We start from the raw sequence: 13,745 nt of genomic DNA, 5'->3' as shown, positions 1-13,745 counted from the left end.
ACTTCATGACCTCTTTAGCAAATGTGAAATGCTTGTGCAGGAATTGACTGAGAGTCTATGGGCATCATGCCCCACAAAACATATTCCAGCAAGCTAGTGAGCCTGCACTACACATCATATGCCTGCCTTAGTTCTCCCAAACTCAGTGTGGTACTCCTTAGTCACAAAAAAAACCTCCTCACACATCAGAGCTAAGAGACTCATGAAATCCTCTGTCTGTTGGTGCCAGCTACAGTCTTACCTATAAATGCATGTCTGATTGTTATACCTATAACCTAGGTGGATTCTGTGACTGTTCACAATTAAATCCTTTATACTGCTTTGGAGGAATCTAGGTTTTTTGAGATCACCATTTTCAATGAGAGGCATTGGAAAAAATAACCACCATGTTACAATTGCCTTTCTATTTTCTTACTGCTGTTGAAAATATTTATATTTAATTACCATGTTTCTCCCATCCAGATTGAAAATGCCTTTTCTGTGATCTTGAAATGAAACCCAGAACTTAGGTTTTTCAGTGCCACAGTTCGTTAAAAACAAACATAACAAGCAAACAAAACTGACCGATATGTTACAAATCAGAATCATAACAATCAGACTGCAAACACAGAAAGAAAAGGATACAAGACAGCAAGGTGAGACAGGACTGCTGAAATGCAAATACCATTGCTAACTAAAATAAAATGTGAAGAAACAATGCCTATATATTTCTGTTTGGTAAAAGTGATTTAATATCAACATTCTACAGCACTTTTTCCTTCTCACATTTGATTTAAGTTAGTGACAGAGTCCTACATGCTCATCAGACTTTTTGTTAAGAAAATTAAGAATTTTTCTGGAGGGATATTAATGATTTTTACCCTGCACAACATTTTAAGGCACAGCTCTTGATGTCTATGTTTCTAGAGCCAATGGCCAAGACCAACTTAATTGCTCTCTCTTTAATAAATGTGTATGTTTAAATGGCTAGAAACCAAAACTAAAGGGAGGGAGACAATGGTGACCAAGCATGTACAATTCAATTAAGTGCAAAATAAAGTGAACTATCTCATTTGTCAAGTGAACTGCTTAATTGTGGCTACTTGCATCACTGAACACAAATACTATTATTTTACAGTGCTTCAGAGCACTGAACCCTGATTGTAGAATTTTTTAGCTTGATTAATAGCTCAGTATTGGTCAATAACTCAATAGCTTACAATTTTAATTACTTACATTTGAAAATCTAACTGCTCTCCAACAAGTTTGTAAGAAATATATAAAAGCGGTGGAAAGGTTACTTAACCTAAATGATGTGACCCTTAAAAAAACCCATGAATATATGTAAAATAATATTTTAAGAAACGAATAAGTACTGAGTATCTGTTTCTCTTATTGGAAGACAAGTAGTAGCATGCCCAGTCTTCTCCTTTCTTGAAGTGCATGGCTAATTTGCACAGAAAATAGTATCAAACTTGACATGAAAGTTTAAGTGCTGGTAAAACAAAGATGATTTGTGAATGCAGACTTATTTGTTCGGGTCTTTTCAGATCAAATATTTTTAAGCAAAAAGAACACATTAAGATATTCTGTATCCAAGAAACATTGATTTTTTTAATAGTGAAAGGGACCATTAACATCTATTAGCCTCTGGTTATCTATTTTTAACAGCTACCACAACAAATGATACAACACTACATAAAACCAATTAATCTTTTATTTTTTTAACAGTCAATGTGATTAATTTCATACAGTGTAAAATCACACCATAACTTGTCTGTAGTCAAAATTCCAAACCAGTTATAACTGAACATTGTGATGCAAAGTAAAATATTTTTACCCCCTACATTGGCTTGAAACAAATTTCTTGTTTACAAAGGATATTAGTATATTTACTCAGAATGCATTTCAATGGCTGATGCTGAAGAAAAAAAGCCCTTTAAAAAAATCACATCTTGTTACATCACTTTGACTGTATTTCTTCCATTCATTGATATCTTGGAAGAACAACTATTAAAGAAGTTACCCTCCTCTTTGCAGAGGATGCATTTCTCCAGTTTATACACAGGTGATTCTGATTAATACTGAAATGGGCAGAATAAGTAATTTTGTCAAGCTAGATACATGGCATATATTAAACAAAGCTCATTTTAAAAAGAAAGCCTATAAATGCACTGAAATACTATAACAGTTTTAAAATGCTGTATTTAATTTACATAATTGCAGATTCAAATATGCCAAATTTTGACAACTTTTGGATACTACGATTTTTTCCAAGAGCAAAAAAAAGTCATTCAGTAAGTATAAAAGTTATCATTTTGTTCTCTGGTAACCATTTTACTCTGCTCAGAAATTTTTCTTGGCAGAAAATAAAGTCAATGTGTTGTTTTTACAAAAAAAATGAAAGCGCTGCGGAAGGACTGGACAGGAGCAACGCTTGGTTCAGTGAGTGCATTGACACAGGCAGAGCAGGCCTGTCTTTGATGTAGCAGTTATGCCTTCTCCCATCACTTTGGTCTGCAATGGGACAACGAATTAAGATGGTGACCTCTTTATAGCAGAGGTTTGCAGGCAGAAGGAGCAGGGACATATTGACAAAAATGGTGGTCCTCATAGGCTGTATTTTCAAAGATGTGCTGCTAGACTGAATGCAGTCCCAGCCAAGAAAAACTCATTTCCACTGGAATAACCAAGAACATATTGTACCTTCTTGAGCTTCAAGGTATCCATGTGAATATAGGCATAGCTGTGTCACAGGACAGACGTGTATTGATGCTCCAGAAAATTAATGTTTAAACAACATGGATGTCAGTCACTTCATATGTGAAAGCCTACATAACTAAAATATTCCTTTGCAGATGTACAGGCAGATTTGCAAGCATGAAAGTAATCAGTTTGATGAAACAGGTGTACCAGGGCCTCAAAGCACAGTTCAGCTGACTATCTGAAGAAATATTTTTTTCTATAAGAATTTGTCTTCCAGCTACCATACACCAGAAATGACATAGTTTGGAACGTCTTCAACATTGTATTTTATACAAAGGATCTTGTAGGCCCTTCCAGACGTAAATCAAGCCTGATCAAAATCTTCTCATATAGAATTTTTAAATTACATTTAAGAACAGCTAAACTGATATATAGCAATGTGCAGATGAGAATGATGTGCTGACAGCCATCAAAAGCAGTTCTAATGTTTTTCACTAAACACCTAGCTACATATTTTTCTAGTTCTCTGTCTTCCTGTCTGAGCTTAAAGAAAGGAAATCTACTTACCTAGAAGCAAATTCTGCTGTTAGAAAAATTACACTGTTGCCATTAACTCCATGCACCATCAATCAGCTATCTAGGTTTACTAACATATAGAGTGCACCAGCTTTTTCTACAGACCCTAATCTTACAGTCCCTGACTATATGGTGGCCCATTATAGGAACACAGGCCATTTAAATGAAATTCAGAAAGGAGTAACTGTAATCTAATAGTTTTCGGGTTTTGAAGTTATTTAGATTTTGAGCTTTTCCAAGTTTTTCAAGTTACATATTCAAAATGAAACCAGACAAGAATACTTTTTGCTCCCCAATTTAGACAATCTCTTGAATGATTTTGATGTTTGGTGATGTCTTTTCCCATGTTACAATTTTCTCACTTTTGTGGCTGATTTTTTCTAGGTGAAACTCCATCATATAAAGGACTAGTACAAAACGCATGTTCCCCTACGAGGCTTATTGAACCTCACCAAAGCTCATGCTTAGTGCAGGGGATGGAGATCCCTTGACATGCACAAAGCATGTTAAGGGATAATAATAGAAAAATCTGTATCTTTACACCTGGAATAGCTGCTGACAGACAACTGTGCATTTAGATTGATTCTTTTTAGATTTTCATTTTGCAAAAGTGACATAGCCTTTAATTGTTTATCTTGTACTATTCCTCTGCTAGAACAATATACTTTCCAACTCCTGACTCCTAAGTACATCTAGGCAATATAAACTTATTTTCTACATCGCAAATAATACATGGTCTGAACTATCAGAATCCTGAAAAATCTTGTAATTATTTTCCACTGAATTTTCAAATTGTTTCCTTTATGTTGAACAGGTTTCTAGTGAGGCATCTTCAGAAGTGAATTTGCTGCTTTCAAGGGGGATGTGGAATCCCAGCGCAACCCTTAGAAGAGGAATTGCTTGTGATGGTGAGCTCCTGAATACCTGTAACACTATCATTAAAACACTGTCAGATCAGGGAGACAGAATAGCACATTGCTGTAATTCTTTCTCCTTAGAAGAAGTTAGAAAAGCACCAGCTGAAAGAAGAGAGACTGACATGTGGCTGAAAGTGCTTCTCCTTGTTGAGGACTAAGAAGTAAAAAATCAACTTGATTGATGTCAGGGTCTCAAAGTGTGGGACACAGGGCTCCACTGAACCCAGGGCAGGGTTTCACGGCGTGATAGGGAGAAGGCTGGTCACACCACAGCCCCTGCAAAAAAGTGAAAGCAGGGCACGTTGGAATGGGGACCAGCACCAGCTTTCAGGGCCAGGCCTTTGTACAACACACAGCATTAAGAGCACAGCTGCAGTCAGAGGAGTTAGGTCACAGTTGTCCTAATGGAAAGGTATTTTGGAGGGATGCCACCTTCTAGCAAGTTGAACTGAGAGCGTGGAGAACAAAGTGACACCTAAGGATGCTGCTAGCTTGCACACAGAAGCATCCCTAGCATCAGCGTGGCCACGGGTGTGTTACATTCGCTGCCTCTGGACTCGACATCCCCTGCTGCCTTGGATTTCCCCTTAGGCAGCACGGCTACTGCCCCGAGCACTTCGGGCACCACGCAGCAGCAGCGATGGCTGAGCTGGACCCACTGGGAGTTCTGGGATCGCCTCTTACAAGTGTTTGTGGAGGAACTAGCAAAAGCAGAAAGTTAGCACACTTGAAGTGTTTTCAAACTTCTGAAGCTGTTAGGGAGAAGTGCCGCTCTGTGCACACTTTGTTCTTACTAACTATGAGTACTGGGAGTTTGCAAACCTTTGTAAAAAAATCATGCAGGAACAAGCATTAAATTCAGCATGATGTTTATGTTTTCTTTAATTGAGTAATATTCCGTAGCCTCTCTATAAACAGAAATAGACAACTCTTGCTCACAACATTTACTTTTTTTACGTCTGTTTTGGGAGATGTTTAAACTAATTAATGGACTGGGGGAGAACATCAAGGTCAAAGACACAGAACCTATAAAAAAAAAGATAAACACAAAATGGGCTGAGCCATGATCTTAGAGAAAAGACCTTATTAAATTCCCAGCTTCAAACTTCAAGGTCCTGCTTTTAAATACACCTCACAATTTAATATTGAGGTGCTACAGTGAAATGTGAGTACAATAATATCTTTTGAGTAAACAAGAATTGTGAGGGCCAGATAACACAATCTATCAGCCACAGATACACTTATAGAGTGGGTCTTCCCTCAAATTATCAGCTTAAATACATGGCAATCAATGAGAATATATATCACACAGATATACATATTGTATATGAAAATGTGCCACAGACAGCTCTTAGGAACTGCAGCTATCTGCCTTCCCTCAATACCAATACATCCTGAATCTGGTGATCATAGTGAGAAAGAAGAAAGATGTCATTAAAAGAAACTGCGCCATTATCAGAAAAGTGGTTGCAGTTAAAAAAAATAAGATTAAAATATTGCTCTAAAAACAATTCGCTCTGATCAAAGGCTTTTGGTTACCCCTTTCTGAAGCCCCCCAAATAGCATTGTTGGGAACTTCTGCAGCAGGGGAAAGAAAAAAAAAAAAACAAAAAACAAAACCAGAAAGAAAAACAAAACAAAAAAAACAGAAGAGAAAATAGATTTCTGACTCCTGCTTCAAAAAATAGTTACTCAAACTGCTTCTGTCTGGGCAAGGCTTAAAAAAAGTCCCAAAGACTGAGAAAGTCCCAGAATTCAAATCTTGATGGTTTTAAATATTCACCTCCTACCCCACTCCAACCCCAATTACCATTCAATTTGAAGAGAAGCCCTACAAAATATAACAAGCTAAAAAAACCTCACTGGAAAGGGAGAAGTAAATTATAAGTAAATCAGTAAATAATTTAAAATTAATTTTATTTTGAATTAAAATCCTAATCTTAATCAAAAATAACAAACACAGTAGATGATTTTAATAATTCTCCCTATTTTGGATTTATCTTTTTTTAAAATTATTTTTATTTATTAAATCATCTGCCTGTTAAATAGGACCATTTCTTTCTTACTGCCTAACAGAATTAAGTATATTTTTGGGCTTTTTTAATGTCTGCTCTCATACAGGTGTTTTCTGAATCTAAGTGGCTTGAAAGCAATTTCTTTTTTTTTTAATTTCTCAAGCCCCAAGTAGTCTGCTTTTCTCAAATTTCAGTCCATGAATTGGATTCCTTTATAGATTCAAAGGCGTTTTCCCTGCACCTCTTGCTGTAGGTAATCAGCATTGTTGAAAAACAAATACCAAGCCAGAACAGATAGTCTAAAGTAATTTCCTAGAGAAGACAGGCCCTGCTGCTTCAGTCACATCAAAGATACAGTGGCTGGTGTGCTCACAAATTGCTGACAATAAATGGGGAGCTGTTTATCAGCCAGAGCAGTGCTGCAGATATCGTTGAGAAAATACAAACCAGAGAGTTGCACCCAGTACTTCAGGCTGGCAAGCAGGTATTCCTTCACAAATCATACCCTATTTTCTTGTCTCCAGGAAATCTTGTACAGCACTTTAGGAATTTTTCATCTGGAGAAATGCAATATGTTTAAGAAACCAAAGACCACTCTTTTTCAGCCACTGTATCACTAAATAGCTGATCTACTGGTACCTGCTAAAAGACAAAAATCTGCCTGTGATATAAGCTCAACCTGTAATGATTTCTAACCAGGGATATGAGAACCCAGATCCTAGGCAGTTATGATCTGCAGTAACTGTTATTCTGGTAATTTCAAACACTGAATGAATTGCAGTGAGCTTAAACAGATTCATGTGACTGACGTCCCCCATAATGCTCTGAAGACAACCTATTGGGAAATGCTTTTACAGCAGTTATGTTGATGGCACACCTCACGGGAACAAAGGCAGCATTACAAAACTAGCCTCCACAAGGAGTCTGCACAATTTATTTAATGAAAACATAGAAATGTAAGCCATTTTTCAGTACAGGGGGAACACAGGTGTCACAGAACAGAGCACTGCATTATCTAGTATTTATGCAACAGATTGATCCTAAGTGTATATTGCAAGTTCATTTAGCTTTTATGCTCTCTATATAACAAAAGAGAAAAAGTTTCTTAAAAGGATTCATAAAACCCAACAAGCCAAAGAGGAAATCAGCTAAATTAGCCAGTATCAATATTGAGAAAAAGGCATTAGCTGTTAAGTTTTGAATCTTCCTGAAAGCTTCTGGGATTCAACACTTACAACTCAGAGGCTTCACTTACCTCCTCTCCACCCCAATCATCCCCAAATCTGCTGAGTCCTTTCTCTAATTACCCTTTGCTCTCTTTGCTCCTGGGGACCCTACTTGTCTTCTGATCTAGATAATTTTCCTACTATGCTGTAGGGTATTCTGAGCTAAAAATGCTCTACGCTTTCTTGTTGGAGTTATTCTGCATTGACAGTTCAGGTAAGCACGGGAGAGAAGAAACAGTAACACATCATGAATCAGCAACCTACTAATGAGGGTGTTCACTTCTAATGGGGAAGACTTAAAACGCAGCCTGTGTTTCAGGCAATACTTAACACAAGATACTTAGGAGAAAATAAATAAAAATAAATGAAACTAAATAAAAATTAAAAAAAAAAAAAAATCTCTCACCTCCAAGATGACAGACCTAATTGTAGGATAGACTTATCCTAATTTCTTCTCTCTGGCAAAAAGAAAATTTAACTATCCCTTACAGCGCAGAATAGCTCCATTAGGGGAGACTCTTCTTGCATTAACTGTTATCTGCAGCTTGGTTCTTCATAAAGGAAGACACAGGTTCAAGTGAAGGAAAGGATGAAATCCAGGTGTCATACCTGGTTGGATGCATCACAGAAAAAGTATGTAGGGGCCCCTCACAACATATCTCTTTTAGACTCCCTGATGCAGCATTTAATGCTTTACAGTATGCTTAGGATGCTTTAATGATGGAAACGTAAGAGTCCGTGAAACTTAGCAGAGCAGACCTTTTGGGACCTACATTCTACATTGTGGCACTTAAATTGGCCGTTGTGTCTTACAGCTTCCTTAACATGGCATTTGTTTCTGCTAAGGCCAGCATAAAATTCAGAAAATATTTAAAAGGCTTGTTTGCATTCACATTATCAACTCTTTAAATTCTATGAAGATTTGCATGGAATCCAGTTTGCGCCTAACATGCTTGACATTACTTCCTAGAAAACTGGATTTATACTCCAGTATCTCCACACCCACAGAATCACACAAGCACATGTGTACACGTAGATAACCACATACACAAAGAGACATAGACATGCATACAAACACATGCACAGACTCACTGATGACTATTTTTTGGTAGTGTTTTGGTCAAATGTAATTCACAATTAAATGCTGCTTTTAGAAAAACCTTCCAGGGACTCAGCTGTTCTGCTCAAACCTTCTTCACAGCTGAAGAAAAGACAAAACATGGGCAGCCTTTTTTATTGAATTAATTTGATTTTTGTCTTTTGTCCTGCTAGCTATCAAAATTGTCAAATAAACCAGCTTTGATTCATAAATAATGGTTCCATTATATTTACTGTGCCACCGGTCAGAGTACCTGAAATTTTAATTCACTTGTTCAGCTAAATTTCATCCTCAGTTCACGGCCATAAAATTCTGTATTGACAAACTTTCAAACCAACTTTGACTCTGAGGTATCTAGTCAACATTTTTCTTCTGTGTGGATATTAGTTTATTGAATAAGTGGCATCTGTTTTCCTCCACATCACTAGTGGAGTAGGTATTTCCTTTTGACAGCTTTGCACGATTTATGGGTTTGCATGCTCTGAAGAAAAATAGTACTAAGCAAAAAATTCCAATTCATTACCTCTTAGTACTTAATTAAGTTCATACACATTGCACACTATAGGTGAACCCTGAAATGACTGTGACAGCCACTGAGCAGCAAGTTAGATTATCTTTGGAAGACAGAGAGACTTTTAATTATCTTGACCTCATTTTTCCATCTATGATATTCATAAATTTTCCTTCTATTTTGTTGCCTCCATCAGATGTACCAAACCATTCTGAAAACAAGATTAAATCCTTAGCTATTTCCTTTTATCTGTACATTTAGGCACCAAATGTTTTTACAAATAGTGAAGTCAAGCAATGTTTTTTATCGGCTTACTTCACGCAGCTGCAGATGAATTATGTTGTACAGGCTCCTCCTAATAATGGTTTGGTTTTGGAAATGATAACAGCTTGATAAAAGAAGAAAGCAGTGGATCTGGCTATCAGTAGATACAGAAATAAAGAGAGCCTGGGCTTTACCTGTCAGGGTTCTGCGTACACACATGCATCTGTAAGAGGATCCGCTGGGTGAAAGTCTTAAAGCATTGCCCACATTTCCAAAGATGCCAGTCACTGAACTCAGAATTTAGTTGGCTTGTTGAAGTTGGGCTTGCAAGAACTCGTTGGTTTTTGACACTGATCTGGTTAAATCCTGACTCGATGGACCCAGACTTATCCAGGAGAGAAAAATTTCTGCTACACGGAGTCTGTGGAAATACTATGGATCGCTGTGGAGTGGCAGGGGATAGTTTGCTACTTTTATTAAATGGCTGTAGGGTGTCTTGTCTGGACATGGCCTCCATTACAGTCGAAGGGACATTCACTGGGAGAAAACAAGAAAAGTGAATAAGATCCTTTTTATGCCTTTTAAAAACTAATACAGTGTTGGGAGACACCAAAAAAATACCAACATCCATTTTCTTGACACTAGAATTAAACAACTTTATTTTAACAATGCACAAAAGAATGGCCTTGAATGAAACAGTGATCTGAATGGATGATGCTGTTTCTGTGACACTGAAATGAAAACTTATGCAAAGGGGTGTCTGAGACTGAAAGGACTCAGAGAAGACTGACTGTGATATACATTTATTGCACAATGGGATTGTTTTCTGAAAGAAAATGCTGCTGTGCTTCTGATATCCTGACTCTGCATGTTGCAGTCAGAATGTCCAATTCTATATCACAGACAAGCATGAATTTTGAGAGCTTGGGGGAAAAAATCCTTGCCTGGACACTCCTTGAGATACAACAGGGCTTAATATCTACTGCAGCAATAGTTCCCTTATCTTCTTGAAGAGCAGCCACTAAGGATATTATACTATTAGATCTCACAAACAGTCACACAGCCAATACAGTAGTACCAAGCCAGTGACTTCACCATGGCTCATATGATTAAGGCTAATAGCAGTTGGATCACCACAAGACAATGCAAAGTATAAGCAGAGGTATCTTTGTGCATCAATTTCTCACCTACAAAATAAGAACAAAACCTGTTTCTAGTCCCATGAAAGTCTTATGATCATCAATTAACTATATCTTATGAGGCTCTCCAATATTTCAGCAACAAGTGCAATATGCTGTTCTCACAAAGAAGTGATTTAGTGCTGAATTTGGATGTTGCATGATAAGGAAGGCAGGAGGTCAAACATATAGAAGAAATTTGAACAGCTGCCTCACTCCCTGAGTACCATCTAGATTATGAAGTGAATGAAGCAAGGGTCCTATGGAAAAATGGGGTCAGCACCACAATGCAAAAAGAAGCAAAATTTAGGCCACCTGGGCCCAGTACCTTCTCATGCTTTCTAATTTTGGCATGCTCAACCTCATGAGATAATATTTTAATGGAGATTTTTTTAATTAAATATGTTGTATGCATATGTCTACGTCTACATATATTCACACATTTAGTTATTGTCACAAAGTGTTTACATGTATATAGCCACACGTAGGTATGTAGCACCTACTAAACAGGTGATTAGAAATTGCAACTCTGTTTAAGTAAGTAATCATGATAGATTTCTAAGAGCAAATATGAGAATTAAATTTCAATTGTGAGCTGGAATAATCCGATATTATTTAACATACAATAAAAATGTAATATAAACTAATGTTTTGGTAATACCTTAAATAATGCCAGTTACTTCACAGAGTTATATACTAATATATTACATTAATCACAATGACTCCAATATTATAATATTACATGCTATTTAATTTACTTAAGTTGAGGTCCTTCCTAGGCTATTGTTTTCTGGAGTATATGAGGACCTGATTTCCAAGTAGAGTTACATCCATGGGGCTGTCCCTCACAAGTTTCCAGACATATAATACATCTTCTATGTCTCTTCGGTACAAGGGGCAATTTGTATAATTTCATTTTGCCCCAACATTCTCATAGAAGAAGCAGATCTTTTTTTTTTTCAATTGTATTCATAAAAGTCCACAGAAGCAATAAGATCAGGATATTAAAGACCTAAGAAATATAGGCAGAGGTTGTACTGGGTGAAAATACCCCTTTGCAGAAGATAAGCAGAAGGTCTATTCAGAGGGCTTAAGTAGCATTTAAGTCATATACCAGCCTGCAGCTGGCTCCATGCTCAGAGATGAATTTCATCTACTCATGTCACTCTCTCTGTGGATGAAACTCTGGTTTCTCTCACAGCAAAATAGCAAGTGACAATATTTAGAGATTTTAGCCATAACACTTTGCTTTTAAAGTAAAGGTTTTGTAAGCTTCAGCTCATGAAAGAAAAAATAATATTTCTATATTGTACACTGCAGAGCATGAGTTTTATTAGCAAACATTACTGCCAGTAATTAAATTTCTTTTAAACTTTTCTTGAGCCCAACAGATTTGAAAACTCAAGATGAGAAAGGATGTTTATTTTTGACAGTTTAATCCCTGCTATCTTGCTGTTTTATTGCTGCGTGGTTCAGTATTTAAGTTGCTATGAGACACGAGTTCATCCTAGCATTGCTGTTTAAGTATCCAAGTACTTGACCAAAAAAATACATCTTATATGTAATTGATTAAGCATGGCCAGCCACAAGGTTACTTTAGACCAAAGTCAACCAGGCATCCATGATTGGTTTCCTCCACCAGGTAGATACACATAGCTGTCAAAATGGAAGAGAGGTCTTTGATGCAAGCTCAAATCAAGTTCCACACACAAACAGTGAAACTGAAGGGTGCGCTTGGATCACCCATTCCCATTACAGACAAAGGTATCCAGCACTAGATTGCACTGGGTCTATGTTATAAGTTACATGCTTAATTTTGTGACTATTCCTAGGAAACTAAACATAAAATACTGAGAAGGGGTAGAAGAATGAACGGAAATGGGGATGGCCAGGACGGTATGGAGGTTCATTGTCATTTCAGGCTACTTAAACTCAGTTTGTATTTAGAGAAGCTGGCTTTTACCTTTTAACCACAAGGACCTCACCTCTACAGTAAGTCAGACAAAGCTTTTCTCAACTTTTCTCAGTGGTAATAGAATGAAGAATCACTAGCAGAGGCCTCATGGTCCTGCAATGCATTACTGTTTTGGCAAGACAGTGTCTTGTGATAGGTCTGATAACAATGGAGAGGGCCAAGCAAATCAGTTAAGGATAGACTAGGAATGAATCACTTAGAAGGAAGAGTGATTCTATCTACTACCAAGCTATGTGAGACTGCCATGGTGGGAAATCTGCTATTTAATTGCACGTACCTGCACACTTCCAAACACCTCCGTTTACTTAGGTAACCATACCATGATTTTGCACAGCTTAAGTGTATCAGATTCAGGGTTTTATTTTGTACAGATCAAGCTTACCTTAAATATATAAACACTTCATTTTAATATGTCTTAAAATACTGTAGGAATATAGCTGATTAGGTATGAAACAGGAATTCTGGCTTACACAGGTAGAAATGAAAGGAAGAACTTACAATTTTCATCTTGTGCAATGCACTGCAGAGGGATTCCAAAGAAAGATGTGTAGCTATCATTGTACCACACCAACAACTCGGTGCCCCTGGGGATATCTATACAAGCCCGGTAGAATATATTTGACCTAAATGGGAGAAAAAGAAAAAAAATGCCTAATTTAGGAATAGAGCATTCTCCTCTTATCACACACAGTATTACAGTAGAAATCCATTGTTTTGGTAGGATTTCTGCAGATAACTGAATGACTGACCTACCAATTATTTTAAAACCAAACCTATCATTAGGGAAGGACTTGTTCCTGTAGCACAGGGTAACAAAGAGCTTACAGGCACTTTGTACCTAGCATATTTTAAACACAAAGATTTTACAAGCACCAAGATTTTATGAAAAGACAGATATTTTCTTGCAATGTCCCTTTTAAAGTGATTTTAGAAATGCTCTATTTTGCTCACACAGTACAAACATCAGTTGTGCGCACAGTTCAGTAAGTTCAGCAAGTTCAGCCATTTAAACAGCTTTGCATTCGTCATCTAAGCTAAAGTTAACATATTTTAAGGGTAAATAGACAACAGTTCTTTCATTTGAGCAAGTTCTTTTAGCAAGAGGTTTGAAATAGCATGACATGGTCTTTCATTACAGCAATATACCACCAAAAAGAGAGATACTGGATTGTTGAGTAAAAGAGACTTTGGCTTAGGGGAATAAAAAAATGGGGTTAATCTGAACATACAACCATAAAATCTCCCCCTGTATAGAACATGAGGGTAACATCAATGATCTTTCAGTAAGTATAAATTCGT

At 37.0% G+C, this 13,745-nt stretch overlaps 1 protein-coding gene across 1 annotated transcript in view; it reads right to left on the bottom strand.

Moving 5' to 3' along the window:
* Positions 1–13,745, bottom strand: part of PRDM6 (PR/SET domain 6) — a 79,064-nt gene that overhangs the window by 11,704 nt on the left and 53,615 nt on the right. Inside the window, exons 5-6 of the mRNA XM_069775824.1 lie at positions 12,945–13,069; positions 9,488–9,830 (exon numbers count right to left, since the gene is read on the bottom strand). Of these exons, the coding sequence (XP_069631925.1) occupies positions 9,488–9,830; positions 12,945–13,069 (468 nt within the window). The remainder of the gene's footprint in view (positions 1–9,487; positions 9,831–12,944; positions 13,070–13,745) is intronic.

Source organism: Haliaeetus albicilla, chromosome Z (genome assembly GCF_947461875.1).
Source record: "Haliaeetus albicilla chromosome Z, bHalAlb1.1, whole genome shotgun sequence".
Lineage (NCBI taxonomy): Eukaryota > Metazoa > Chordata > Aves > Accipitriformes > Accipitridae > Haliaeetus > Haliaeetus albicilla.
The sequence above is the reverse complement of the archived record's forward strand: the minus strand, read 5'-3'. Positions and strand labels throughout refer to the sequence as shown.